General features: G+C 42.9%; 1 protein-coding gene across 3 annotated transcripts in view; it reads left to right on the top strand.

Moving 5' to 3' along the window:
- Positions 1 to 26486, top strand: part of usp47 (ubiquitin specific peptidase 47) — a 130623-nt gene extending 104137 nt beyond the window's left edge. For all 3 annotated transcript variants that reach the window (XM_084337612.1, XM_084337611.1, XM_084337613.1), the window contains 12 exons: positions 1079 to 1286; positions 4653 to 4768; positions 7402 to 7521; positions 7643 to 8423; positions 9919 to 10094; positions 10197 to 10277; positions 18027 to 18142; positions 20437 to 20555; positions 22952 to 23082; positions 23576 to 23623; positions 23739 to 23869; positions 24871 to 26486. In XM_084337612.1, coding sequence (XP_084193738.1) covers positions 1079 to 1286; positions 4653 to 4768; positions 7402 to 7521; positions 7643 to 8423; positions 9919 to 10094; positions 10197 to 10277; positions 18027 to 18142; positions 20437 to 20555; positions 22952 to 23082; positions 23576 to 23623; positions 23739 to 23869; positions 24871 to 25045 — 2202 coding nt within the window. In that variant the 3' untranslated portion in view covers positions 25046 to 26486. The remainder of the gene's footprint in view (positions 1 to 1078; positions 1287 to 4652; positions 4769 to 7401; positions 7522 to 7642; positions 8424 to 9918; positions 10095 to 10196; positions 10278 to 18026; positions 18143 to 20436; positions 20556 to 22951; positions 23083 to 23575; positions 23624 to 23738; positions 23870 to 24870) is intronic.
- Positions 26487 to 27730: the final 1244 nt, after the last annotated feature.

Genomic DNA, 27730 nt, shown 5'->3' with positions numbered 1-27730 from the left:
TTACACTTCTCGTTGTTCATTTCTGGGGTATGCGTATCAAATCAAATCAAATGTATTTGTAAGGCCCGACAACACACGTTAATGTCCCCATGGGCCGGACACGTCTTCTTTAAACAAGTCAAGAAGAAACATCACAATAAGTCAAGAACAAAACAAGAACACCATAAAGTCCAAAAATGTTTTAAATAAATGCAACACTCCCAGACATACCCCATGCGAAGGTAAGGAAAAACTCACTAGAACCTAGCAATAGGAAAAAATGCACCACAGGCAATGTAGAGGAGAGAAACCTTAGAAGGGCCATTCAAGGGGGGATCTCCCTTCTTAGATGTCGGTGATAGTAGTGTTGCAATAAAACAGGTGAACAGTTGGTAGGCATGCACTCATGTGTGTAGTGAAACACGGATAAGTGCATGCGATACCAACTGAACATTATGAAAGATTAAAGATAGAGCTGATAGCGATGGCAACTGAACATTTTGAAAGATTAAGATTAAGATTAAAGATAGAGCTGATAGTGATAGCAACTGAACATGTTTGAAAGATTAAAGATAGAGCTGATAGCGGATCTATTTGAGGCGAAGGGGCGGCGCAGAGAGGGTCGCATCCTCCCGGTCTTCATCACGGGACGTCCAACACTCCGGTCATCACTCAGAGACAGCCACTCACAGGGAGACAGGGAGATGCAACAGGCGTTGGACAGTTCGCATGATTGTGATGGGCGGACATAGCACTAGATACAAGTGGTAAGCATATATGTGAATAGAATAGATATATGTAGTAAGCATATTATGTGAATAGAAAGGAAGTACTTAACCCAGCAATGAACGTCTGAACCATGTTGACAGACCATGGACAGAAGACGGTAAGAAGCTGATCCATGGCCTCGTGGTGCACGTAGAACAGTCACTGCAATCTTGGGCAAGACCCCGAGACATTTCCTCTTTTTATAGTTTACTTGACTTACAACAAGAAATAAATGTAGGTTAATTTAGAATGTTTTCGTTGTGGAGTTGAAACCATCTGTCATTGTGTGTGTTTTTGTCTGGGTGTGTATTGTGCATGTTCTGCCTCTCAGCTGATGGAGCTGGAAGGGCTGGTCCCTCTGGACTGCTGTCGTTTGGTGAAGTACGATGAGTTCCACGAGTATCTGGAGCGTTCCTACGAGGGCGAGGAGGACACCCCGATGGGTGTGCTGCTGGGGGGGGTCAAGTCCTCCTACATGTTTGACCTGCTGCTGGAGACACGCAGGCCAGAGCAGGTCTTCCAGCCCTACAAGCCCGGAGGTCAGTCACAGGTTGCACTGTTACTTTCTGGAGTATGTGGCGTATCTGTGGATTTCTCTAGAGCAGTGGTTCTCAAACTATGGGTCGCGACCCAAAGTGGGGTCGTGGGTAGGGTTTTTTGCGCATTGACCAAAAAACATTGCATTTATTTTTTTATGTTCTGGCAACATATTTTGCCGAAATAGGCCTTGTTTTATAAATGTGTATTGATAACACAGTGCTGTAATAACATTTTCTAATAAATATGCATGATCAAGTTCAACAACATGTGCTTTTATTTTGATATTCCTTAACCTGTTCCCCCCCCCACGGGGTCGGTACCGACCCCTTTTGACATTATGATCATATAGGCATTTTTTTTTATGAGTGATGGAAATAATTTGCGATTTTAAAATCAAACGTTTTCAAGTATTAACATCACTAACATGTCGCAAAAGCATGTAGAATGTATATTATCATCAAAACGTTAGTTTAACAATAGGTTAAAGGTGTCATAATATGGTTTTACCTTCCCGTTTTGCTGAACTATAATCCGAGACGGCGACCATTTTGAAAATGTTGAAAAAACAGAATTGTAGTTTTTCTGCTGCCATTTTGTCGAGGGCATGCATAGCTGTGGATCAGCGTTGACATTTTTCCGAACTACATTTCCCTTCAAGTTGTATGGGGGTTCAAAGTTCAGAGTTGAATTATGAATATGGCAATAACTATAATAATTTGCGATAATAAGCCACAAAAGGTAACGATTTGACAAATATTGAAACGCAGTTAGTTTCTCCTCCCTATTGTTAGCATGTAGGAACAATTAGATCTGAAATTAGTTTAAAAATGGTTGCACTGAGGAAAATAAAAAACTACAGTAAATTACAGTAGATATCATTATCTGTTATTATGCACGCCTGGTGATACTAAATCCAAATTGAACTCGGGCATTTGAAAGATACTATATGTATATATATAAATGTGCGAATTGGCTATAATAAGGTAATGTATAAGCATATATTCTATATTCTATAATAATATTTCAAATTGCATTGGTCCGGATGGGAGAATTCAGTACTGTATATACAGAACCTTCGGTTTTATCATCTTCCCTTTATTAATTTCCATAGATTTATTGTACACATGATCTCAAGACTGTACTGAACGAGGTCAGTGGCAGTTTTTTAAGTCTGGTCATTATTATCATGGTGTTATTCACTGTCAAAGATGAAAAGAAAAATCATAATTCATATTTTCCTTTGTTTCATCACAATTTAAGCAAGCCTAGTAATAGACACAATATTTCTGACACTGTGAATACATTCACTGAGGTGCATAGATGTACCTAGATACCAAGAATATGCAAATAGCCCTTGTAGAAGTGGAGCAATATTCCATTTACCTAGGTATACATTTTATGCAGATTTTCACCTGGGGTGGAACAGGTTTATTCCACATTGAAATTACGCGCTACATTAAGTGTGGGGTCGCCAAAAAAAATCCTAAATAAAATGGGGTCGTGGTATAAAAAAAGGTTTGAGAACCCCTGCTCTAGAGAATGATTTTAGAGTTGTTTGAATATTTTTCAGTTCAAGAAAATGTATAAAGAAGGAGCAATTAGACTTTATGAAGGTGAGGGGTTAACAGGTTTGTGTGTGACTTTCTTTTTCTCATGTTATTTTGAGTATTCATTGTTAAATAATTAATTGACGGATCATCTATTTCTATTGTTTGTTTATGTTTTGACCAAGGCGCAGGCAAAATAATATTTTCTTTTCTCATGGAATGTGCAAATTGAGATGTGCTTTGTTTATGAAACACTTTTTTCTTTTATGGAACTGCATTAAGGCAGGGGTTCCCAAAGTGGGGGTCGCCAGATTTCAAATTTTAATTTTAATTTGTATCCCCCAAAACATTTTTATCAGGCCACTGAACTTAGAAGCAGGCCAGGCCAGTATTTCTCGTTGCAGCAGCGCAATAGTTAGATAACCTAGGTGGGGAACAACCAGGAGATCACTGCAACTCACACAAGTTGGAGAACTATCTCTCTTTCTCTCCTGCTCTCACACACACACAAAGGGAGCCGCATCTGATTGGTGGAGGCGGGACCCTTACAAAAAACTGCTAATCATTGACACATGCTAGCCTGTAATAATCCCCCCCAGAAAAATACTTTGCATTTGATATATTTCAAAAATATGCCATCACACATACTGGCATTTAAAGGGTTAGAATTATAAAATGAATATGTGGTGTTATGATCAGGGCTGAAGTTGAATAAAAGATTGTATTTTTATCAATCTGACATTACAAAAAAACTGAAAATCCATCAAAATCAGTGTTGTTGCATCATACATTATGCTAGCCTGTTTTTTTCAGAAAGGTGCGCTCACAGGGGCGTAGCTGGAGATTCTGGGCCCCATGAAAGAATCAATTTGTGGGCCCCCAATCTATTAAAAAATGTGGGGCCCCCAATCTATAAAAAAATTTGGGGCATTTGCTGGGCCCTTGGAATCATCCTAACCCCCCCCCCCCCCCCCCCCAAGCTACTCCCCTGCACACACACACACTCTCTCTCTCTCTCAAACAGAGAAATCAAAAGAAATCAGTACATTACAGAAGGAATTTCTTGTACAGTGGGTGACAATATTGTCACAAGGAAAGATGAAATTACATACCTAGGTTTCATGTCTATCTATATCTCCCTCTCTCCCTCCATCTCTCCTCTGTATCTCCCTCTTTCTTTCTCTTCCTCTATATCCCTCTCTCTCCTATCTCTTCTTTCTTTCTTTCTTTCTTTCTTTCTTTCTTTCTTTCTTCCTTTCTTTCTTTCTTTCTTTCTCTCTCTTTATATTATATTACTATTCTATATCTATCTAAATATCTAAACCTCTGTCTATCTAGTGTGTGTATGCATGGCATCAAATCAAAGTGTGTGTTGCTGTAGGCCTGCCTGTATTGATCAGTCACACTAGGCCTTTGTTTCATGGTGTGAATTAGTCATTGACATTGACATCACATTGCATTCTGGGAAGGAGTGTAGTTCCCTTATCATTAGCTGAATTCACTGAATTCTCTTCAGAGGCTCCTGCTGCAAATTGGTAATGACTGTACCAGAATGTTTGATAGGACATTGATTGAAAACTATCGTCTCAAATTTGACAATTGATGGCTTATTTTGAAGGTATGAATCTGTAATTTTACATTATGTAACAAAAAAAAGAGAATATTCTGAGAAGGTGGAGCTAGAAACTCTAGACCTCAGGGGGTTTTAAATTAAGGTTTGAAATCTGTTTTTATCTCCCATGTTGTGCTGGATCACTGTGGTCACTCCCTCACTCTGACCTTGTCCCTGATCATTCTATATTTGTGTTCCTGTTACAGAGGTGATGGTGAAGGTTCACATAGTGGATCTGAAGAGTGACCGCATCGCTACTCCCATCAGCGTCAGAGCCTACCTGAGCCAGACCATCACAGAGTTCAAGCAGCTCATTGCACAGGTAGACCCGGTCCAACACTCGCCACCTATTCCTCCTATGTTCTCTCTTTTTTCTCTCTCTCTCTCAATCGTTTCCTATGGGAGAAGGATGCAATTTACATTTAGTCATTTAGCTGAAGCATTTATCCAAAGCGACTTACAAATTGTGAACAAGTCAACAGGAGGGGAACATCTCTGGCAGCTAGGTGTCAGTGGTATATACAAATAGTGTTGAACTTGAGTGTTACACTCTTGAGAGCATGGTAGTATAGACATATTAGCATGATAGATGGCACTATAAGATAAGAGATAAGATATTCCTTTATTGATCCCCTTGTGGAAATTCAGGCATAGCAGCATGGGGGAGGGGGGAGGGGAGGTACATGTAGTAGAAGACATGGTACAGGTCATAGAATTATAGTACAGAGGAGAAGTAGAAATACAAATTTAATAAAAATAGGCAGTGTAAACAATATAACAATATAATTAACTCTGGACATGCGCATATGGGCAAGTAAGCAGTGTAAAAAGGTATAATAGCATAGCAATAGGGTACATAATGGTAAGAAGTTTACTTATTTTTATTTTTTTGCAATGATATCTTTGTCCAGAAGAACGTATAATGGACTATCCGTTCACCTATCTGCACACTAATTATAAATGAGAATCATATGAGAATAGTTTAATATTTTTAAGAACGGGCTGTCGGGACGAGAGCTGAGTGTCACCACAGGATCGAGACAAACGGGACAAGACAATTAAAGAAAGATTAAACAGACATTAAAACAAAGCATAGTCCTGACTGAGATGCAAAAAAAAGAAGAAAAAGACTAACTTTCTTACTGTCTTTTACTATTATGTACCTTACTACTACTATACTTATTCCTATCATGCTAATATGTCTATACTGCTATGCATTCCGAGTGTAACACTCAAGAGCGACACTATTTGACGAACAATGCCACTGACACCAGAGATGTTCAAGTTGTTTTATTTGTCACATATAAGGTACATGTACATTACAGTGAAATGCTTGGTTCTGTATGACCCTCCTGAAAGTGTGAGTCATACAGTGAAAAAAAGGGTTTAAAGTGTCTACAGTGAATGTTAACACTTTGAATGCCGACAACGTGTATTGTTGTCTTATCAGACCCCCTGCTGAGTGCCGACGACGTGTATTGTCGTTTGATTTTTTTATTAGCGATCTGAATTCATATTTCATCAACCGAGTCTCCCGTTGGTACAGCAGACCCTCTAGGAGCTCAGATGGGAAAATACCGCCCCCTATCATCTATCCCTGTGTAACTGCAGGTCATTCGATTATACTGCTGGATCTGTGGAGGTGGAACTGGCTCCACTGTGCTGGCAAGCCGTCTGATGAACATGGAAGTGATCGCGAGTTGGAATGCAGCGTGGAATATATATTTACAGCAGCCAATAATCAATCAATAAACGTGATCGATATTTGGAATGGCGATCAGGAATTGGAATAATCTTTTTGGAGAACATCTGATCTAAGGTAAGGAGTCTATGTTACCAGTAATCAGAGCTGTATTCACTGAGATATCAGCATGTGCCGTGTGTGATCTTGAGGAAATGAGGTAATCGATTTTTCAGCCTGCCTCTATAGCGTGCATAAGTACACATATACTTTCGATAATCTAGCGTTTATTTGAAAACAATTCATAAATAGGTCGACAAATGACAACGTGTCTAGTGTATTCGAGAATATTCCAATAAATGCCGTTTATGGGGGAATCTTTCTATTTTCCCGGACATTTTTGAGAGAACGATAGCTTTTCGAAATGCTATAAAAAGGATATGAACCGATAAAAAAAAAAAAACAATCCGTTTCGACAATGTTGACTGCAAACAAGTCATTGATAAGCGACGGGCAGATTAGACACATAGCCATAATTTAAAACATAGATTATGCGTTTTTAACGCTAACATTGAAGTGGATGATGGCATTCAAGGGGGTAAAACGGTAAACAAGGCCGGCACTGATAAGTTTTAAAGGTGAGTGTTCCCCTCCTGCTGACTTGTTGTTCACAATGTGTAAGTGGCCTTGGATAAAAGTGTCAGCTAGATCAGTGTTTCTCAACTGGTGGCTCGCGACCCAAAAGTGGGTCGCAGGGTTATTTTGAGTGGGTCGCGGATGTGTGAATAAAAATTATAAAAAGAAAATATTTTGCACTACCTATCTTTGTGAAAGTGGCTTCTCAGCTCTGGTCCAGCTGAAGACAAAGCAGAGGAACAGATTGGACATTGAGCATGACCTCAGAGTTGCTTTGTCTACCATCACCCCAGACTCTTGTCAGGAGCAAACAACATCCCCAGTTATCCTATTTGTTCCCTGGGATGTTAAGCTAAGAAGTCTACTAAGAAGGATATATTTATTATTCTTTTATTTCATTGTGTTTTTAGCCCTAGTTGCACTTTTGTTGCAACCCCAGTTATCCCATTAGTTCCCCCAAACTTAGGTCTGTTATGTTAAGCTAAGACATCTGCTAAGAAGCATATTATTTATTATTATTTTATTTCATTGGGTTTTTAGCCCTAGTTGCACTTTTGTTGCACTTTTTTGTGTTTATTTCATGTTTTTAACAGTGCATGAAAGATTGTGTATTAATGAATTTTCTTTTCATAAATCAGGCTACAGAGCTGCCCTCAGAAAGCATGCGAGTGGTCCTGGAGCGCTGCTATAATGACCTTCGGCTTCTCTACGTCCCGAACAAGACGCTGAAAGCTGAGGGCTTCTTCAGGAGCAACAAGGTGCCTGGATGGAGTGCTCACTACTTATTTACTATAGCTTGAACGCCACGTTTCCATGCGTAGATCCTGTAGTTTCACGATAGCATTGTAATCTGTGGTTTTGTTGTTTTGGCGTCCTCAGGTTTTCATAGAGAGCTCTGAATCATCGGATAACCAGGTCACTTTCACAGACTCTCACCTGTGGAAACTGCTGGATCGCCATGGGAACACGATCCGACTTTCGGTCTTGCTGCCCGAGCATTCCCCTGGCGCCCTGGCCAACAGAACTATTTGCCAAAAAGCTGCCGGCGACTCTGAAGCATCTTCTGACGGGTCAAAGGGCAACAGGAAGTCTGTGGAGGCTATCCTGCAGGAGAGCACGGAGAAGCTGAAGAGCCTGTCTCTCCAGCAGCAGCAGCAGCAGGGCTTGAGCACCAGCGACAGCCAGAAGAGCTCGGACGCCAGTGACTTTGAGCTCATCGAGTCTCCCACCCAGGAGGCCGCCGCAGACAACAGAGAGCTGGAGAACCGGATCCAGGCAGCCGGGGACGGCGCGGGGCCCTTGTCGGACCCCGAGAATCACTTGGCCTGCGAGGAGCGCTCGGACTCTGAGGTGAACAACGACCGTAGCACCAGCTCGGTGGACAGCGACATCCTGAGCTCCAGCCACAGCAGTGACACTTTGTGCAACGCAGACAGCGCGCCCATCCAGCTGGCCAACGGCCTGGACTCCCACAGCATCACCAGCAGCCGGCGCTCCAAGGCCCACGAGGGCAAGAAGGAGACCTGGGACACCGCTGAGGAGGACTCCGGCACGGACAGCGAGTACGAGGAGAACGGGAAGACCAAGACGCAGGCTCCCCACATGTTCTTCAGGGCGGAGGCCTCGGCGCAGGACGACCCGTCCGGGGAGACGCAGACATGTAGGAGTGTCTTATTTTCCTCTGATGAAAGACGTCATAGTAGGATCACAAAAAGAGGGGGCGGAGTTTGAGATGGGTCAATTAACACATTGTCCGCCATGCATTGTACCCATCCTTGGGCCCAGTCTGCCAGTGCTGTAACCCTATGGAGATGTTTACCTTCTTTGCAGGGCTATAACTTTTTAAATATTATAGCTATATCGACATTACTATGGCCCATTCAACATCGGGTATCTATCGTTCCGGATGTGGGAACGTTATATTTTTTCATTCATACTTTGTCGTGTTAATACCGTCGTGAATATAAGTATGTTTTTAAGGTTTTCTGCAGTAATTCCTAAAACGCGAGTTATAGGCCCTGACACATGGATTCTCCCAGATGCACCGAGCGCCATTTCCGGTTTGGCTTGGAGTGTAACTCGCCCGACATCCACCAGGCAGTGGTATTGAGGCGTTGCAAATCAGAACAGGGTCCAGCTGCAGCAGCGGAGGGAGGCTGGATGAATTATGAATGCCATGGCTAAAAAATGAAATATTGATCCCAAAAATTAGTGAACTCGTTTCTGGCGCACAACGCATGGCGGGCAATAACGAGTATACTCGTTTTTGGCGCACAATGTGTTAAAAGGACAATTAACCAACAATTAAGTCAACTTGGAGTTAATTGTTTTGTTTTTTGTCTATCAAAATATTGTGCACATAAAAAAAGTTTTAGCAATTTCCACAGTGGCTGGGTTGTAGCAGTAAAAACATGTATGCATGTGACCCTATGTGAAAATGTCTTAAAGGAACATGCCAAAATTATGGGAAATGCGCTTACGTCCTCTGTAGAGTCAGAAGAAGGATACCAATTTCCTCTCTGTGCCTTTCAGTAGAAAGCTACCCGGCTACAAGCTAGCCCAGCTTTGCACAAATGAATGGAAGTGGATACGGACCACTAGCCTAGCTGCCAAAAACACCTCTCCCAGTCAGCTTCCATTAATTTGTCGTGAACGCACAGAGAGGAAATTGGTATCCATCTATCGGCATCATTGAAAATGATGGTCCCCTTCAATTGACTTTCGAGGAAAAACAAAAAACAAATAAAATAAATCCGACTCTGGAGAAGACGGTAAGCGAATTTCCCATAATGTTGGAGTGTTCCTTTAACCTTTGAGAAAGGTGCTGCTCACATCAATGTTGCTTTTCTTCTGCATACACTTCCTCCCAGCACTCTGCTAGTGCTTTTATACCAGAAATAAGGATTCATAGCATTTTCTCAGCCGCCACTAGGGGGCAGCACGGCTCATTGAGTTAGTGAATGAGTGCGTGGTTGGCAATCGTAGAGATGCCTCTTTGCATCTAAAAGAAAACACCTAGTGAACACAAGCTTGGCCTAGAGCATGACATCTGCTCTGACTTGGTTCTCACAGGCAGGTGATAATGTGAACAAATCAAATGTGAAACTATTTGAAAAGATGCCTAATGATGGTTGTTTGTTTGTGCCATGCGACAGGCTTGCAGATCCACGTGGATAAAAGAATAACTCTGGCAGCATTCAAACAGAACCTGGAGCCCTTCGTCGGAGTGGCATCCACTCAGTTCAAGGTCTTCCGGGTCTACGCGAACAACCAGGAGTTTGAGAGCGTGCGGCTCACTGAAACCCTGTCCTCCTTCTCGGATGATAACAAGGTCCGTACAACACAAATACAGATGGTGTTCATGGGGTGTTAAATTGTATGTTTGTGTATATTACTTTGTTGGCAGTAATGGTCATTTTATTCCTTTCAATAGATAACTATTCGCCTGGGAAGAGCTCTGAAGAAGGGTGAATACAGAGTGAAAGTGTACCAGCTACTAGTGAACGACCAAGAGGTAAGAACTTTACCAGCCAAAGTCAAGTGCATTTCTGTGTCTGTTTCTCCGCAAACTACACTGTAAACAGGATTTATTCACTTGGATTGTGAGAGGAAACCAGAATTCAGGCAAGTATGTGGATATGTCTCAGGATTGTGTTATCAAGTTCAAGTTTGTTTTATTTATCACATATAAGGTACATGTACATTATAGTAAAATGCTTGGTTCTGTATGACCCTCCTGAAATTGTGCTTCATACAGTAAAAGAATAAAGACCACACTATACAGAATATACAATATACAAAACTAAAATGTACAAAATGCAAAAGTGTCTAAAGTGAATGTTCTTATGTCATAATTTATCACTGAAGAAAGTGGGGAATGTGTCTAAATAGTTGATTATTATTCAGTCCCGAGCTGAATGTGGACTCACTCCACATTCACGTTTGAGTTAACTGGTCTTTTTCACCAGCGCTCCATTCAGGCAGAGCAGCTTTTTACCTGGTTCAGCCGTCATACTCTCTGTCTCCAGCCACAACAGAGAACAAGTTGGTCAAAGGCGGAGCACTGTTCAAGTAAAAGTGCGTGAAAGTAGGATGTGGAGTACTGTTCAGCTCTGTGGAGTACTGTACTGTTCAGCTCTGGAGTACTGTACTGTTCAGCTCTGTGGAGTACAGTACTGTTCCGCTCTGTGGAGTACTGTACTGTTCAGCTCTGGAGTACTGTTCAGCTCTGTGGAGTACTGTACTGTTCAGCTCCGTGGAGTACTGTACTGTTCAGCTCTGTGGAGTACTGTACTGTTCAGCTCTGGAGTACTGTTCAGCTCTGTGGAGTACTGTACTGTTCAGCTCCGTGGAGTACTGTACTGTTCAGCTCTGTGGAGTACAGTACTGTTCAGCTCTGTGGAGTACTGTACTGTTCAGTTCTGTGGAGTACTGTACTGTTCAGCTCTGTGGAGTACTGTACTGTTCAGCTCTGTGGAGTACTGTACTGTTCAGTTCTGTGGAGTACTGTACTGTTCAGTTCTGTGGAGTACTGTTCAGTTCTGTGGAGTACTGTACTGTTCAGTTCTGTGGAGTACTGTACTGTTCAGCTCTGGAGTACTGTACTGTTCAGCTCTGGAGTACTGTACTGTTCAGCTCTGTGGAGTACCTGTACTGTTCAGTTCTGTGGAGTACTGTACTGTTCAGCTCTGTGGAGTACTGTACTGTTCAGCTCTTTGGAGTACTGTACTGTTCAGCTCTGGAGTACTGTACTGTTCAGCTCTGTGGAGTACTGTACTGTTCAGCTCTGGAGTACTGTACTGTTCAGCTCTGTGGAGTACTGTACTGTTCAGTTCTGTGGAGTACTGTACTGTTCAGCTCTGTGGAGTACTGTACTGTTCAGCTCTGGAGTACAGTACTGTTCAGCTCTGTGGAGTACTGTACTGTTCAGCTCTGGAGTACTGTACTGTTCAGCTCTGTGGAGTACAGTACTGTTCAGCTCTGTGGAGTACTGTACTGTTCAGCTCTGGAGTACTGTACTGTTCAGCTCTGTGGAGTACAGTACTGTTCAGCTCTGGAGTACTGTACTGTTCATCTATGTGGAGTACTGTACTGTTCAGCTCTGTGGAGTACTGTACTGTTCAGCTCTGTGGAGTACAGTACTGTTCAGCTCTGTGGAGTACTGTACTGTTCAGCTCTGGAGTACAGTACTGTTCAGCTCTGTGGAGTACTGTACTGTTCAGCTCTGGAGTACTGTACTGTTCAGCTCTGTGGAGTACTGTACTGTTCAGCTCTGGAGTACTGTACTGTTCAGCTCTGTGGAGTACTGTACTGTTCAGTTCTGTGGAGTACTGTACTGTTCAGCTCTGTGGAGTACTGTACTGTTCAGCTCCATGGAGTACTGTACTGTTCAGCTCTGGAGTACAGTACTGTTCAGCTCTGTGGAGTACAGTACTGTTCAGCTCTGGAGTACAGTACTGTTCAGCTCTGGAGTACAGTACTGTTCAGCTCTGTGGAGTACTGTACTGTTCAGCTCTGGAGTACAGTACTGTTCAGCTCTGTGGAGTACTGTACTGTTCAGCTCTGGAGTACTGTACTGTTCAGCTCTGGAGTACTGTACTGTTCAGCTCTGGAGTACTGTTCAGCTCTGTGGAGTATTGTACTGTTCAGCTCTGGAGTACTGTACTGTTCAGCTCTGGAGTACAGTACTGTTCAGCCCTGTAGATTATTGTACTGTTCAGCTCTGGAGTACTGTACTGTTCAGCTCTGGAGTACAGTACTGTTCAGCCCTGTGGAGTACTGTACTGTTCAGCTCTGGAGTACTGTACTGTTCAGCTCTGTAGAGTATTGTACTGTTCAGCTCTGGAGTACTGTACTGTTCAGCTCTGGAGTACAGTACTGTTCAGCTCTGTAGAGTACTGTTCTGTTCAGCCCTGTGGAGTACTGTACTGTTCAGCTCTGTAGAGTATTGTACTGTTCAGCTCTGGAGTACTGTACTGTTCAGCTCTGGAGTACAGTACTGTTCAGCTCTGTAGAGTACTGTTCAGCCCTGTGGAGTACAGTACTGTTCAGCCCTGTGGAGTACTGTACTGTTCAGCTCTGTGGAGTACTGTACTGTTCAGCTCCGTGGAGTATTGTACTGTTCAGCTCTGTGGAGTACTGTACTGTTCAGCTCTGTGGAGTACTGTACTGTTCAGCTCTGTGGAGTACTGTACTGTTCAGCTCTGTGGAGTACTGTACTGTTCAGCTCTGTGGAGTACTGTACTGTTCAGCTCTGTGGAGTATAGTACTGTTCAGCTCTGTGGAGTACTGTACTGTTCAGCTCTGTGGAGTACTGTACTGCTCAGCTCTGTGGAGTACAGTACTGTTCAGCTCTGTGGAGTACTGTACTGTTCAGCTCTGTGGAGTACAGTACTGTTCAGCTCTGTGGAGTACTGTACTGTTCAGCTCTGTGGAGTACAGTACTGTTCAGCTCTGTGGAGTACTGTACTGTTCAGCTCTGTGGAGTACTGTACTGTTCAGCTCTGTGGAGTACAGTACTGTTCAGCTCTGGAGTACAGTACTGTTCAGCTCTGGAGTACAGTACTGTTCAGCTCTGGAGTACAGTACTGTTCAGCTCTGGAGTACTGTTCAGCTCTGGAGTACTGTACTGTTCAGCTCTGTGGAGTACAGTACTGTTCAGCTCTGGAGTACTGTACTGTTCAGCTCTGTGGAGTACTGTACTGTTCAGCTCTGGAGTACAGTACTGTTCAGCTCTGGAGTACTGTACTGTTCAGCTCTGTGGAGTACAGTACTGTTCAGCTCTGGAGTACAGTACTGTTCAGCTCTGGAGTACTGTACTGTTCAGCTCTGTAGAGTACTGTACAGTTCAGCTCTGTGGAGTACTGTACTGTTCAGCTCTGTAGAGTACTGTACTGTTCAGCTCTGTGGAGTACAGTACTGTTCAGCTCTGGAGTACTGTACTGTTCAGCTCTGGAGTACTGTACTGTTCAGCTCTGGAGTACTGTACTGTTCAGCTCTGTAGAGTACTGTACTGTTCAGCTCTGTAGAGTACTGTACTGTTCAGCTCTGTGGAGTACTGTACTGTTCAGCTCTGGAGTACAGTACTGTTCAGCTCCGTGGAGTACTGTACTGTTCAGCTCTGTGGAGTACTGTACTGTTCAGCTCTGTGGAGTACTGTACTGTTCAGCTCTGGAGTACTGTACTGTTCAGTTCTGTGGAGTACTGTACTGTTCAGCTCTGTGGAGTACTGTACTGTTCAGCTCTGTAGAGTACTGTACTGTTCAGCTCTGTGGAGTACTGTACTGTTCAGCTCTGGAGTACTGTTCAGCTCTGTGGAGTACTGTACTGTTCAGCTCTGGAGTACTGTACTGTTCAGTTCTGTGGAGTACTGTACTGTTCAGCTCTGTGGAGTACTGTACTGTTCAGCTCTGTGGAGTACTGTACTGTTCAGCTCTGTAGAGTACTGTACTGTTCAGCTCTGTAGAGTACTGTACTGTTCAGCTCCGTGGAGTACTGTACTGTTTAGCTCTGTAGAGTACTGTACTGTTCAGCTCTGTAGAGTACTGTACTGTTCAGCTCTGTGGAGTACTGTACTGTTCAGCTCTGTGGAGTACTGTACTGTTCAGCTCTGGAGTACTGTACTGTTCAGCTCTGTGGAGTACTGTTCAGCTCTGGAGTACTGTACTGTTCAGCTCTGTGGAGTACTGTACTGTTCAGCTCTGTGGAGTACTGTTCAGCTCTGGAGTACAGTACTGTTCAGCTCTGTGGAGTACTGTACTGTTCAGCTCTGTGGAGTACTGTACTGTTCAGCTCTGTGGAGTACTGTACTGTTCAGCTCTGTGGAGTACTGTTCAGCTCTGGAGTACAGTACTGTTCAGCTCTGTGGAGTACTGTACTGTTCAGCTCTGTGGAGTACTGTACTGTTCAGCTCTGTGGAGTACAGTACTGTTCAGCTCTGGAGTACAGTACTGTTCAGCTCTGGAGTACAGTACTGTTCAGCTCTGTGGAGTACTGTACTGTTCAGCTCTGGAGTACAGTACTGTTCAGCTCTGTGGAGTACTGTACTGTTCAGCTCTGGAGTACTGTACTGTTCAGCTCTGTGGAGTACTGTACTGTTCAGCTCTGGAGTACAGTACTGTTCAGCTCTGGAGTACAGTACTGTTCAGCTCCGTGGAGTACTGTACTGTTCAGCTCTGGAGTACAGTACTGTTCAGCTCTGTGGAGTACTGTACTGTTCAGCTCTGTGGAGTACTGTACTGTTCAGCTCTGGAGTACTGTACTGTTCAGCTCTGTGGAGTACTGTACTGTTCAGCTCTGTGGAGTACTGTACTGTTCAGCTCTGTGGAGTACTGTACTGTTCAGCTCTGTAGAGTACAGTACTGTTCAGCTCTGTGGAGTACTGTACTGTTCAGCTCTGTGGAGTACAGTACTGTTCAGCTCTGTGGAGTACAGTACTGTTCAGCTCTGTGGAGTACTGTACTGTTCAGCTCTGTGGAGTACAGTACTGTTCAGCTCTGTGGAGTACAGTACTGTTCAGCTCTGTGGAGTACTGTACTGTTCAGCTCTGTGGAGTACTGTACTGTTCAGCTCTGTGGAGTACTGTTCAGCTCTGTGGAGTACTGTACTGTTCAGCTCCGTGGAGTACTGTACTGTTCAGCTCCGTGGAGTACTGTACTGTTCAGCTCTGTGGAGTACTGTACTGTTCAGCTCTGTAGAGTACTGTACTGTTCAGCTCTGTGGAGTACTGTACTGTTCAGCTCTCTGGAGTACTGTACTGTTCAGCTCTGTGGAGTACTGTACTGTTCAGCTCTGTAGAGTACTGTACTGTTCAGCTCTGTGGAGTACTGTACTGTTCAGCTCTGTGGAGTACTGTACTGTTCAGCTCTGTAGAGTACTGTACTGTTCAGCTCTGTGGAGTACTGTACTGTTCAGCTCTGTGGAGTACTGTACTGTTCAGCTCTGTGGAGTACTGTACTGTTCAGCTCTGTAGAGTACTGTACTGTTCAGCTCTGTGGAGTACTGTACTGTTCAGCTCTGTGGAGTACTGTACTGTTCAGCTCTGTGGAGTACTGTACTGTTCAGCTCTGTAGAGTACTGTACTGTTCAGCTCTGTGGAGTACTGTACTGTTCAGCTCTGTGGAGTACTGTACTGTTCAGCTCTGTGGAGTACTGTACTGTTCAGCTCTGTGGAGTACTGTACTGTTCAGCTCTGTGGAGTACAGTACTGTTCAGCTCTGTGGAGTACTGTACTGTTCAGCTCTAATATACAATAGCAAATAACGAGACATTCAATATACAATCTAGCTTGAAACGCATGATACATCGCTGTAATGCGTTCAGACTAAACACACGTGGAAACATTTATTGAATTGAAATTATAATCTTACCTGGAATCCACTCCTCCTCCTCCTCCACAACGTCGGAATCATCCAAGCTGGGTGCTGGGTTTTGGCGATCCTCTTCCTCATGGCCCTAGCCGGAGGCGGAGGACTGCTAGGCCCCGCACTCTGCGCTGGTGGAGGCTCATGGCTCGGCCCAGCTACCGGAGTTCCCGGGGCTTGGACGAACGGGAGTATGGTCTGATACTTATCTGGCTTTGAACCAGCTTTGCCTTTGGTCTTTCGGATCCGTTTCATAGTGAATACCTACTCTGAAACTATGACTATAAAATGCTATGAAACAACTAGTAACAACTAGTGTTACTATCTAACACGACTAAGCACTTTCTAAAAGTGCTGTACTATAGCTAAAAGTACTGCAACTACTATTACCTTCAACTACAAAAAAATACAAGTATTACAAATAAAAAAATATATATTACCACTACTACTAATGAAATACTAGGAAATACTATCAATGCTCAACGGTCAAAATCAAATCAAAACGCTAATCTCTCTATCTATCTCTCTCTCTCAATAATAACTGTATTCACAAATATCCGAAGACGCTCTGAGGTCTCGCTGCGTGTGACCAGGTTAAATACCAGGTGGGCAGGCCGTGACCTTTACTATCTATCGACCAATCATAGCAGTGATCTATTCTCTTTAGAATAATGCAGGTAAGGTTGGTAACATTATACATGTGTTACAAACATAGGGAGAGACTGCCACCTAGCGGATTCGAGCGAAAGTGCATCTCTAGAGGTTCAAAATTGTGGTAGCAAGAGGGGCATTGGTTTCTAGTTCCTGAAAAGCGAATAATAATAAAAAAACGATAAACTCTAATACATGTCGTCGGCACTCAGGCATTGGGCTGATAAAACTAGCTATGACGTCTCTGGCACTCAAAGTGTTAACGTCGAAATCTGTGCGTACCCAGGAGATTTGCATGCTGAATCCCACTCATTCTTAACTCAAAAGCGAGTTTGAGGCATATAGACACGCCCACCATCTCCTTATAAGGCGGGTGTAAAACAGCCGAGTTTCGCCATCTGATCCCTGTCTGATATATTCAAACTTGCGACTCAGTGCATGTGTGTGTGTTCCTGTGGGTCGCTCATCGCATGTGTGTGTGTTAATATGATGACAAATAAAGACGTATACTTGTACTTATGCGTATACGTACTGTATAGTGCGAAATAAATCGTTCCAGCAAAGTGGCTTTGTCAAACGACTGGCTGCGCGCTTGTCAAGAACCAATCGCAGCGCGCAGTATACCGATATATATATGCCGCTGATCCATAATGCTCTCTCCTTTCAGAGAGAGATGACAGGTGACGGATCCGGTATTTCCGAAGCTATAGGTTTTGATTGATTGATTGAAAATTGTATTAACAGATTGCAGAATGGGTACAATACAGTACAGCTCAATACACACAATTGTTAAGGGGATGCAGACCAGAGAAAGACTTGCGTCTTGTTTACATCAGGGTCCCCCATTTTCAATTCATCATAACATATATGACATACAGATAAGAAAGACAAGTCTGTCCACTGTCTGGTTTTAAAACTGCCCTGTTGCAGGTCACTTTTTTTTTTTTTTTTTTTTATATCGATTATTAAAATATATCGCGATAATTATCCTTATATCGCCCAGCCCTACCATGAAGTCGTGGGAGGGATACACATACCGTTACACCCCTAGCAGATACGGATCAGCTAGCCTAGCTCTTGGCCAAAAACACCCCTCCCGGGGGTTTAAACTAGGCTAGCTGATCCAGAGAGGAAATTGGTATCTTATCATCTTGTCTGACTCGCATTTCCCATAATGTGGGTGTGTTCCTTTTTAAAAGCCTGTATGCGAGTGAAATGTATAAAGTGGGTGCTGCTCTTTTGTTTCCCAGCCCTGTAAGTTCCTAGTGGACACGGTGTTCGCCAAGGGCATGACTGTCAGACAGTCCAAGGAGGAGCTGCTCCCTCAGCTGAGAGACCAGTGCAAGCTTGACCTCGGCATCAACAGGTGAGACCCATGGCTCACACTTCCTTCTTTTTTTTTATCAATATAAATCATGGCTCACACTTCCATACTCTCAAACATATCGGTCACTAATCAGTGATTCATATGCACTTTTGATACATGCGACTAGGGATGGGTACCGAATTCGGTACTTTTGAGGCACCGAACCGAAACACGTCTGTACTACAGAGTATCGAATCAAGTGAGATACCGATTTTTATTTTATTTTTTTTTTATGTCAACGTTCACACGCACAATATATGCTTACCTAGGATTTTACTTGATTCAACAACAAAGCAGTCGGAGCAATGACAAGCCGAAAACTGTCGAAATTGTAGTTATTTGAAGTTTGGATTTTTTTTTTTACGACTGAGGTAGGTAAATTAAATTTCTTGAGACTAAAGTACCGAAAAAAGGTACCGTTGGGTACCGGTATCGATTCACAGGTACCGGTACCGGTATCGGTTCAAATGTGAAAGGTACCCATCCCTACATGCGACACATCAGTCACTAATCAACGCCTTACAACTTATTCACAATAGGGAACTACATCATCGATCATACACGCAAATGTCTTATTTCTCAATGGGAAACTTAATGCTCTGTTGTTGGAGCTTTTCGGGCCAAGTATGACATAACCTTTCAAATGTTTTAAAAGGGATTTTTCTCAAAACATAATGGCGCAATTCAGATTTGAAATGCAAGATACATAATTGTATATGTAACTCCTCCCACAGCAGACACAAGTGGTTTCCTTCTACGGGTTTATTAAAGGCTTGGTCCTCCAATCCACCTCCAATCCACCGTGAAAACTTAAAACAGAAAACATAAGTCGCGTCAGGTCAACACAAACAATAATATACACTGTATGAAAACACGTCAGCAAAGCAAAATACAAACAAACATTAAATACCTCGTTGGCTGCATGCTACATAAAAGGGGTCTTATTCTTCTGTTCTTGGCAACAGTCTTGATAGTGGTACACTCTTGATAGTGGTACACTCTTAGAATTAGGAGAGCCTGTACATCTCGTCTCCGACCATCCCTGCCGCTTGCTCGCAGGTGTCGTAATCAGTCCCAAAGGTAAAACGCGACAGCAGCCTAACGGGACACCATATATAACCAGACGTCAAAATGAATATACTATAAATGGTAGCTAATTAAATAAGAGACAATAAGAAATGCAACATAAATACATTCTCAAATATTACACTAGACTTACAAACTCAAATAACATATAAATTATGAAACCATATAATGGCCACAGTTACAGTATAGGTCTCATGTTCACGGTCCATGAAATACAACATGAGCGCCTTCTCGGAATTAATGACTTGCCACACTGTCTAAAATAAGGATAAATGTGCATTTTGCCATTTACAGCTCCTGTTCTTTGTGATTAATTCTGAGTCATAGAAAGGGACCTTTTTGAAGCTATGAGTCACAAATCTATAGACTGTCCCTGTGCTGAATTCTTATTGCTAAGGTCCCTGTGTAGGAGGGGTGGGTGGGGGACACTGTACCACTGTACAAGCAAAACTGTACATTGGAATATTGACAAGACCATACTTGGTAATTTACTGTACATTGGAGGGGGTTGTGTTAGGACATTTACAGGGGCCAGTTTCGAATTGCAGTCTCCCGTAGGTGTTTTTTGAGTGTTTTTGAAAGTGGGTAGTGATTCACATTACTTTACAGCTTTGGGTAGGGCGTTCCACATTGATGTGGCATAATTGCGATACGTGTTTAGTCCCTTGTTTGAGCCGAATCTGGGTTTAACATGATTTGTGGAGCTCCCTCTGGTGTTGTGATCGTGGTATTCACTGACCTTTGGGAAGTATTTTGACATGTACATGGGTACCTTGGTCGTGTAGTGTATCTTGTAGACCAGGCCCATTGCAAGTTGCTGTACTCTGTCGTCTACTCTAAGCCATCCTAGGTTGTCAAAGTGGGCAGGGGTGAGGTGGGTTCTAGGAGTAAGGTCAAGCAGTAGTCTGACCAGTTTGTTTTGAGATGTTTGTAATTTAGTTTTTAGCGCCTTTGAGGTGCTTTGGTACCATGAGGTGCAAGCATAGTCGTAGTACCCTTGAATGAGTGCTCCTGCCAGAGTCTTCAGGGTATTCTTGTTTACCAGTGAGGAGATCCGGTACAAGAATCGAGTACATTGGATGCCATTTTGTCACAGGAAAGATTTGCCTCTAGGATGGAACCCAGGTAGGTAATATCTTGTCTGTCTGTGTGTGTGTGTGTGTGTGTGTGTGTGTGTGTGTGTGTGTGTGTGTGTGTGTGTGTGTTAGGTTCCGTCTCAGGAAGAAAACATGGAAGAATCCAGGTACAGTCTTCCTGGACTACCACGTCTATGAGGAAGACATCAACATCTCCTCCAACTGGGAGGTGTTCCTGGAGGTCCTCAACGGTAACATTCATTCCCTGGTTCTTTTTAAGTGACATCATATCTTTAAAGGAGAATTTCTGTGTTCTTGATTGTTTCGCCCATTCATCCCCTTTCCGCTACTTCACACTAGTGCTGCATGATTAATCTAATCGCAAAGGTTAGGCGTAAGTACTATGTCTTGAATAATGTTTGAATGGTAATCCATTTTGTGATTATATTTGTTGAAACAACATCTTTGTTGGCAGACGGCTCCTTCCTATCAGCATCTAATGTTAGCAAGCAAATTGTGCAGCCCTACTTCAGACAGATTACTGTTGAAGTGGTTGATAAATATGTTATCAAAGTTCACCTTTTTATGTTTTGTTATGGTGCGGCTAGGATCCCATTCTGTTGTAGATGTTTTCCCGTTTCCATGCAATAACCTGTACAAGTGGTGTGAGAATGAAACCATGCAGCAGGAACAACAGACTCAGTGCTGATGTTGTGTACTAAACTAAACTAAACATCACCCAACCTAAAGAGGAAAAGCTGTTGAGTTAAAGGAAACCTTCCTTCAATTTGACCAACAAAGCCATGGCATGTGAAAGGGGCTCATGGATTGTGTAAAATAGTGGTCTGATGAAAGAAGGTATTATCGTGTTTACCCCAATAAATGACAATTCCCCCCCTTTGAAGATTTTTTTCTCCCTTGTTTTTATAAGCAAATTATATAATAAATAAATTATATAATTTTTTTAAATTATTATTATAAAAGAAATGCTATTGAAACCATAAATGAATGAGTTATTTAAATTCAATAAAAGTTCATTATAGCCTAGGCTACTTGTCTTTCTAACATTATCTAACCATCTCAAATAATAATAGAATAGAATAATAGAACTATAGGTTATATTTCAAACCTCTTTCCCATAACATCCCTCAATCTCTAGTCCACAAATCTAAAACAGCACCTTTGCAGGTCTCATTTTTAGCAAAGAAACTTAGTCCGGCCAATATGGTATTTAACCACTTTACTTTCTATGAACATACTTCAACACAGATTGGAAAACGACTAAGATAAGTTGAATGGGGATGCATTATTATTCTGAATCCCACTGCATCCCTGGACAAGACCCTGCCTGTAGTGTAAACGGACTGCATTTACATAGCGCTTTTATAGCGCTTTACAACTTATGCCTCACATTCACCCATTCACTCCCACATTCACACACACACTGGAGGCGAAGGCAACCATGCAAGGTGCCAACCTGCTCATTGAGAGCAGTTAGGGGTCAAGTTTCTTGCTCCAGGACACTTTGACACACTGTCCACTAGAGGGAGACCAGTGTTGGAGAGTGTCTTAGCCAATCGCAGCCAGAGCATGTGAGCGGAGCGGCGCAGGAGCGGAGCGGTGGATTTTGAAGTGAGCGTGGAGTGGGTTTTAAAATGGGTCCGAGCGACTCTGGAGCGAGAGCTCTCCTCCGCTCCGAACCGCTCAGTGCACACGATCACACAGAAACTGATGTAATATACATGTAGGACAATGCCAAAGCAACAGGTGGCGATGTACAAACATGAAGGCCATTTTCAACCAATGAGAAGGGTGAACCGTCACTACACATTCTGCTAAGTCCAAAGTAGAATCCGCCATCTTTAAATCACCTCGGGCGAACGCAACATTTATTTTCAGTGAGAAACAAACAAAGTCTAATAAAAAAAAGGATACATTCACTGTGTTCTGCCTCGTTTATTGATGAAACGAAACCAACATCAACACAATGTACCACCAAGAGCGGAGAGTTTGTCTCTCAAAAAGCGAGAGTTAACGCTGTTGTTAGCTTACATGCTAACGTGAATGGGATCGGCCATAGCATTGCGGCTAGGCTAGCTACCATAGCTTAGTACAGCTAGTTGAATGGATAAACGTTATTTAACAGATTGCAGAATGGGTACAATACAATACGGCTCAATACAAACAATTGTTAAGGGGCCCAGGGGGTGTAGACTTGTAGTTTGGTCAAAGCAAGCTAATTTACATCATGCTAAAAAAAATCTGCTGAGCGAGCTGTGGAGCGGGGAGCGCCTGATTCGTAAATGAAGGTGAGCGGAGAGCGACTTGGGCGGGCGGGCCAACATGAGCGAATGAGAGCGGAACCAGACGTCTAGAGCGAAGAGCGGATTTCTCCGGCGCTCCGCTCCGCTCACATGCTCTGATCACAGCACAACATTACAGGCTCTCCAACTCTGGTCTCCACTAGAGAGAGAGAGCGAGGGAGACCAGAGTTTGGAGAGTGTCTCAGCCAATCACAGCACGACATCAAAGACAGTTTGTCGCACTACAGGGCGGGGTCTTGCTCAGAGATACAGAGGGATTCCTAATAATGTGTAAGTGACTGAAGTCTCAGCCTAACCCACAGTGTCCTAACTGCTCATTTTAGAACCAGAGAAGATGAAGTCCATGTCTCAACTGGCTGTCCTGACCCGGCGCTGGAGCCCAGGCAAAATGAAGCTGGAGCCCTTCCAGGAGGTGGTTCTGGAGACCAGCAGCGTGGAGGAACTAAAGGAAAAGGTGCGTGTGGATTTATTGTACAGCGTGTGGTGTCTGAGTGAGAGTGATGACAACTTGACAATTGGTAATACCTGGGAGAGACTGTTATATGACAATCTGCCTAGAAATTATCTTTCAGGGCTAACTTTGCCTAATCGTTCAGGGCTAACACCACCAGAATGCTCACATGCAGTATGTGAAAAGCATCACAACTCTGCTGATGTACATATACTGCCCTGCAGAAGCTAACCGCAGTAACACAATTTTTCCCCAAAATGTAGTTAAGTGAAATTTAACTTCTCAATATCCGTTTAATCTTGTGACAAAGTTTCAGAGTTCAATTTCACTGTTTGAGAGAAAAGGGGTATAAAGAATTGCAGTAACTATAAGATCACTGGATAGTCAAACAAAAGCCATTTTCACTTTTTGCATAGTTACTGCGGTTAGCTTCTGCAGAGCAGTATACTGCTCCCACTGCTGTGATATTAATTGACCCATTCTTCTCTCTCTCTAGCTCTGTGAAATAAGTGGTATTCCTCTTGAGAACCTGGAGTTTGCCAAGGTATGTAATTCCTTTTATTTGATGCACAACTCACATTTCTACCTGCCATCACTCACCCCTTCTGTTGAACCACATGTCACTGTTGACTGAGCACGCTCCTGGTCCTCCTGTGCAGGGGAGAGGGACGTTTCCTTGTGACATCTCCGTCTTAGAGATCCATCAGGATTTGGACTGGAATCCTAAGGTGTCGACGCTCAACGTGTGGCCTCTGTACATCTGTGACGATGGCGCGGTGGTCTTCTACAGGTACGTTGGTTGCTGCTACTGTTCAGTTCAGTCACCATTTAAGTTGGAAAACAAAGCAACAAGCCTTGAATTTATTGTTCCTTTTTGGAGTTGGTCCATTGACAATCAAATTATTGACTGACTTGTCAGTGTACCCATATCTCAGTGAAATCACCATGGTTACTGGTGTAGTGTCTTAGGAGTTGTTTCATTATTCACTGTATGGAGCAGCTCCAGGATTTGTCTCGATGACATCATCATGTAGGAGCCTTGTCTCTCTGGTGTTCAGTTTAAGGAGAGACTTGTTCATATTCATAAATCAAAACTGAGCCCTACAGTACTGTAGAAATAACACATGTGAATTCTATTTGATGGTGAATTTTTGCAATAAGATTTCATTCGATTTAAATCTCAACATCAATGGAGTCAGAGACGGATGCATTAAGAGGTTAAAGTAGTTTGGCATCATTTTCTGTTTGACTATTCTTCCGTCAGACGAGGCTTACTCTGTTTATCCTAACGAGATGGAGATGGCATCCTCTTACCAGACTCCCTTGCTAAGCTATATTTCTGCCTCTTGTGTTTTATTTGAGATAATAGTGACCTTTCCCTTTATAGAACTCGAGAGGCACAGGGTTCTCAATAATACTATTCTAAACGAGACAAATTCTATTTGAGATAACTATTCAAAAATAATCTTTGATAAGATTATTCTCTCTAGAATAACGACATTGATTGAGAAAGGCTCCCAAAAAAAAAAAAAAAAAAAAAACATTTCTTTCCCAGGGTGGAAGGGAATCCCAACCTGAGCATGACATAAGAGCAAAACGGTATAAGATTAAGATATTCCTATATTGATCCCCTTGGGGAAATTTGGGCGTCATAGCAGCATGGGGGGAGGGGAGGTACAGGAATGGGCAGGGTAATGGTAGAAAGACATAAATATAGGCGATAGAATTGAATCTGCATATGTATAAAATGTATGAAGATTATTTAATATCAGTGATGTCTTGCGTCTGCAGGAGCAGCACCGAGGAGCCCATGGATCTGTCGGAGAACCAGCGGAACGAGCTGATGAAGAAGGAGAGCAGCCGCCTGCTGAAGACCGGCCACCGTGTCAGCTACTCCCCGCGCAAGGAGAAGGCCCTCAAGATCTACCTGGACGGAGGCCCCCCCAAGGACCCGGGGCAGGACTGAGGTGCAGGGCACCGGTCCAGGTCACCCGGCTCGCCCGCCAGCTGCAGTGTAGTATGGCTTGACTGTAGGGGGACCCTGTCTGAGCGTGGAGCCCCGTGTTTGAGTGTGGCGCAGTGCCGTGTGGCTTCAGCTCCAGGGATTAGAGACGGGCTCAGAAATCATATTGTGCACTATAGTGTATTGTACTGTACAGTTTAAAGGGAAGTGCAAATGCTATTCTACAAAAAAAGAGAAAAAAAACAAACAAAAAGAAAAAACAGAATCAAATCCTATATAGACAAATCAATTGAAGGTAATGTTGCAGACGGGTGCACAGAGGATAGAACTGTGACACCGGAGATGAAGAGGTCCATCACTATCCGTGTCTCTCGTCGTCAGTCTATCCTCACGTATACATCTCTACCCTTCACGTTATTGGGTGTTTCTTTCTCGTGGGGGGGGGGGATGGGGGGTACAGTGTCGATGGAGCCCACCTGAGAACATATTCACGGTTCAAATTCATATTTCCTCATATCAGCCATGCCTCCCCCCACCTGTAAGACTAGACTAGAGCATATCTCCAGCGATCCGCCTCAACTCTTTGTCTTCTGGGGTGTAGAACTTTTGTGTTCTGTACATCTTTTGCAAATCTGAACTCGGCATCGACTGTATTTGATGATTTTAAAACGGCAAACAAAAGCGTCAGGTTTTAAATGGCTATTCCCAGGGTTGTCTGCTCCTCAGTCAGAACGGAGTCCTGGCTCATTGCTGCTTCTCCCTTAGGCTTTATGAGATTGGCCTCGATCATTTCCACAGGATTTCTTGGTACATAGGCTGCAAGTCCTCTACTATCAAGGACAAGGAAATAAAACCCACCTAGACTATGTTAAGAATCTCTCGTTTTGTTTATTGTAAATTATAATTTTTCTTTTGCCACCAGGCTTAATTATCGAATTGGGTCTTGTGAGCGAAACTCTGGCACACGTTTTAATTTTAGGTGTTTTCCCCGTTGTATTTAACCTTTTTTGTTTAAATTAGAATGTTTATTTCTTGGTTTTCGTGTGTGTGTGTGTGAGAGAGAGAGAGAGAGTGTGTCTCTACTATCACGTACACACGTGTGTGTGTGTGTGTGTGTGTGTGTGCATGTGCACGTGTGTGTTGGGTTGAGGGGCGGGAGTCCTTAATTTTGTTTCAGGCAGAGGGAGAGTTATTTTGGGCACTTGGACCTGCTGCTTGATAACGACACCGGAGGGTGTAGATAGACGGAGCCTGTTGGACCTGCTGTCAGTTTGGGCCGTCAGTCCACTCTCACTGACTGGAACCCTCTGGGCGTCTGAAGCTGCCACCAGCTATTCACTGTAGAAATGCCAACATCTTGATTTTTTTTCTTCTTCTTTTTAATCCTGTGTGAATGTAGTTTAATATGATTTTAGAAGTGAAATTAAAATGCTTTTTTTTCTAACTGCAGTTTTCTGTCAATGTAAATTAAAACTTTTGAATTTCCCACTAAAGTTGATTTTATATGTAGACTTCATATATTCAGGGTTGGGTTCAGTTTGCTTTCAAATCCAAATGTTTCTTCTTCTTCAAAATTGGGAAACTTGGAATCAGAAGGTTTTCCTGTCTAGCTTACAGTGTTAATCAATTGAGTGATTGAAAATGAAATAACATTTTGAATTGAAAGCAAATTTACCCAAACCCTTAAGTGTAACAAATGCAATTCACCTTTTGAAGAAACGAATGGTCTTGGTGGTTGAGACATTTTATTTTCTTTATGAGCGGGAGTTGTACATGATATATGTCAGGGTTCAGGTGCTAGGTAAAAAGGTGAATAACTTAATTGGAGCACTTCACCAAAACACAATGAAGATTTATCTTTGCCCACAATCTCGCACATATCCAAAAACTCAGTTTTGCACACATTCAGTTAGTTTGACAGTTATTGAGAGTAATGGAGTTTGAATATGACCACCAGTGATGTAATCTGCGACATTGAATCCTTTTTGTTAATTACAGCTCAATGAAATAAGGTAGCAGTCCCTTTTAAGACATGGTATTGGTATTCTTTCCATCTACATAATTTCATGGAACTGTAATTAACTGAATACAATGTCCCTGATGACATCACTGGTGGCAAAACTAAATTAATGTGTGCAAAACTGTTTGAATTTTTAGATGTGTGTGAGATTATGTTCAAATCATTGTTTTTTTGGTGCCCCTTTAATTAAGAAGTCCAATGTTACTTGTGTCATCAAGTGCAAGTGTAGATCAGAATTTGTCATTGTCTGGATGCGATTCAGCCACATGTACTGTGTATGAGAAATGTACTATTAAGGAGATGGGGAGAGTGTCTGTGTGTGTGTGGGGGGGGGGGCATACTGACTAGGCCTAGATATGACGAATGTAATTGGGGACCAGACAGTCACACCAATAATAGACGTCCTAATCTAGATTACCTGTTTCTCATTATGACCCCAAGTGGTCTTGGTGTAGGCCTATCAATTTGCCAAGTGCAGTAATCAACATTGTCTGGTAAATGTTTTATTGAGAAGGGGAGAAATTATATCACAATATTGGTTTTGCCTCATTCACATTTATTTTTTTTGCACTTGTAACAAAACACTTTGTAACAAGTTGGTACTTTCTGCCAACAGTCCAAATTCTCAATTCAATCTTTATTTAATCTCGAAAGATCATTGAGAGCAG

This window comes from Notolepis coatsorum (genome assembly GCF_963971535.1).
Source record: "Notolepis coatsorum genome assembly, chromosome: 20".
Lineage (NCBI taxonomy): Eukaryota > Metazoa > Chordata > Actinopteri > Aulopiformes > Paralepididae > Notolepis > Notolepis coatsorum.
The sequence above is the reverse complement of the archived record's forward strand: the minus strand, read 5'-3'. Positions and strand labels throughout refer to the sequence as shown.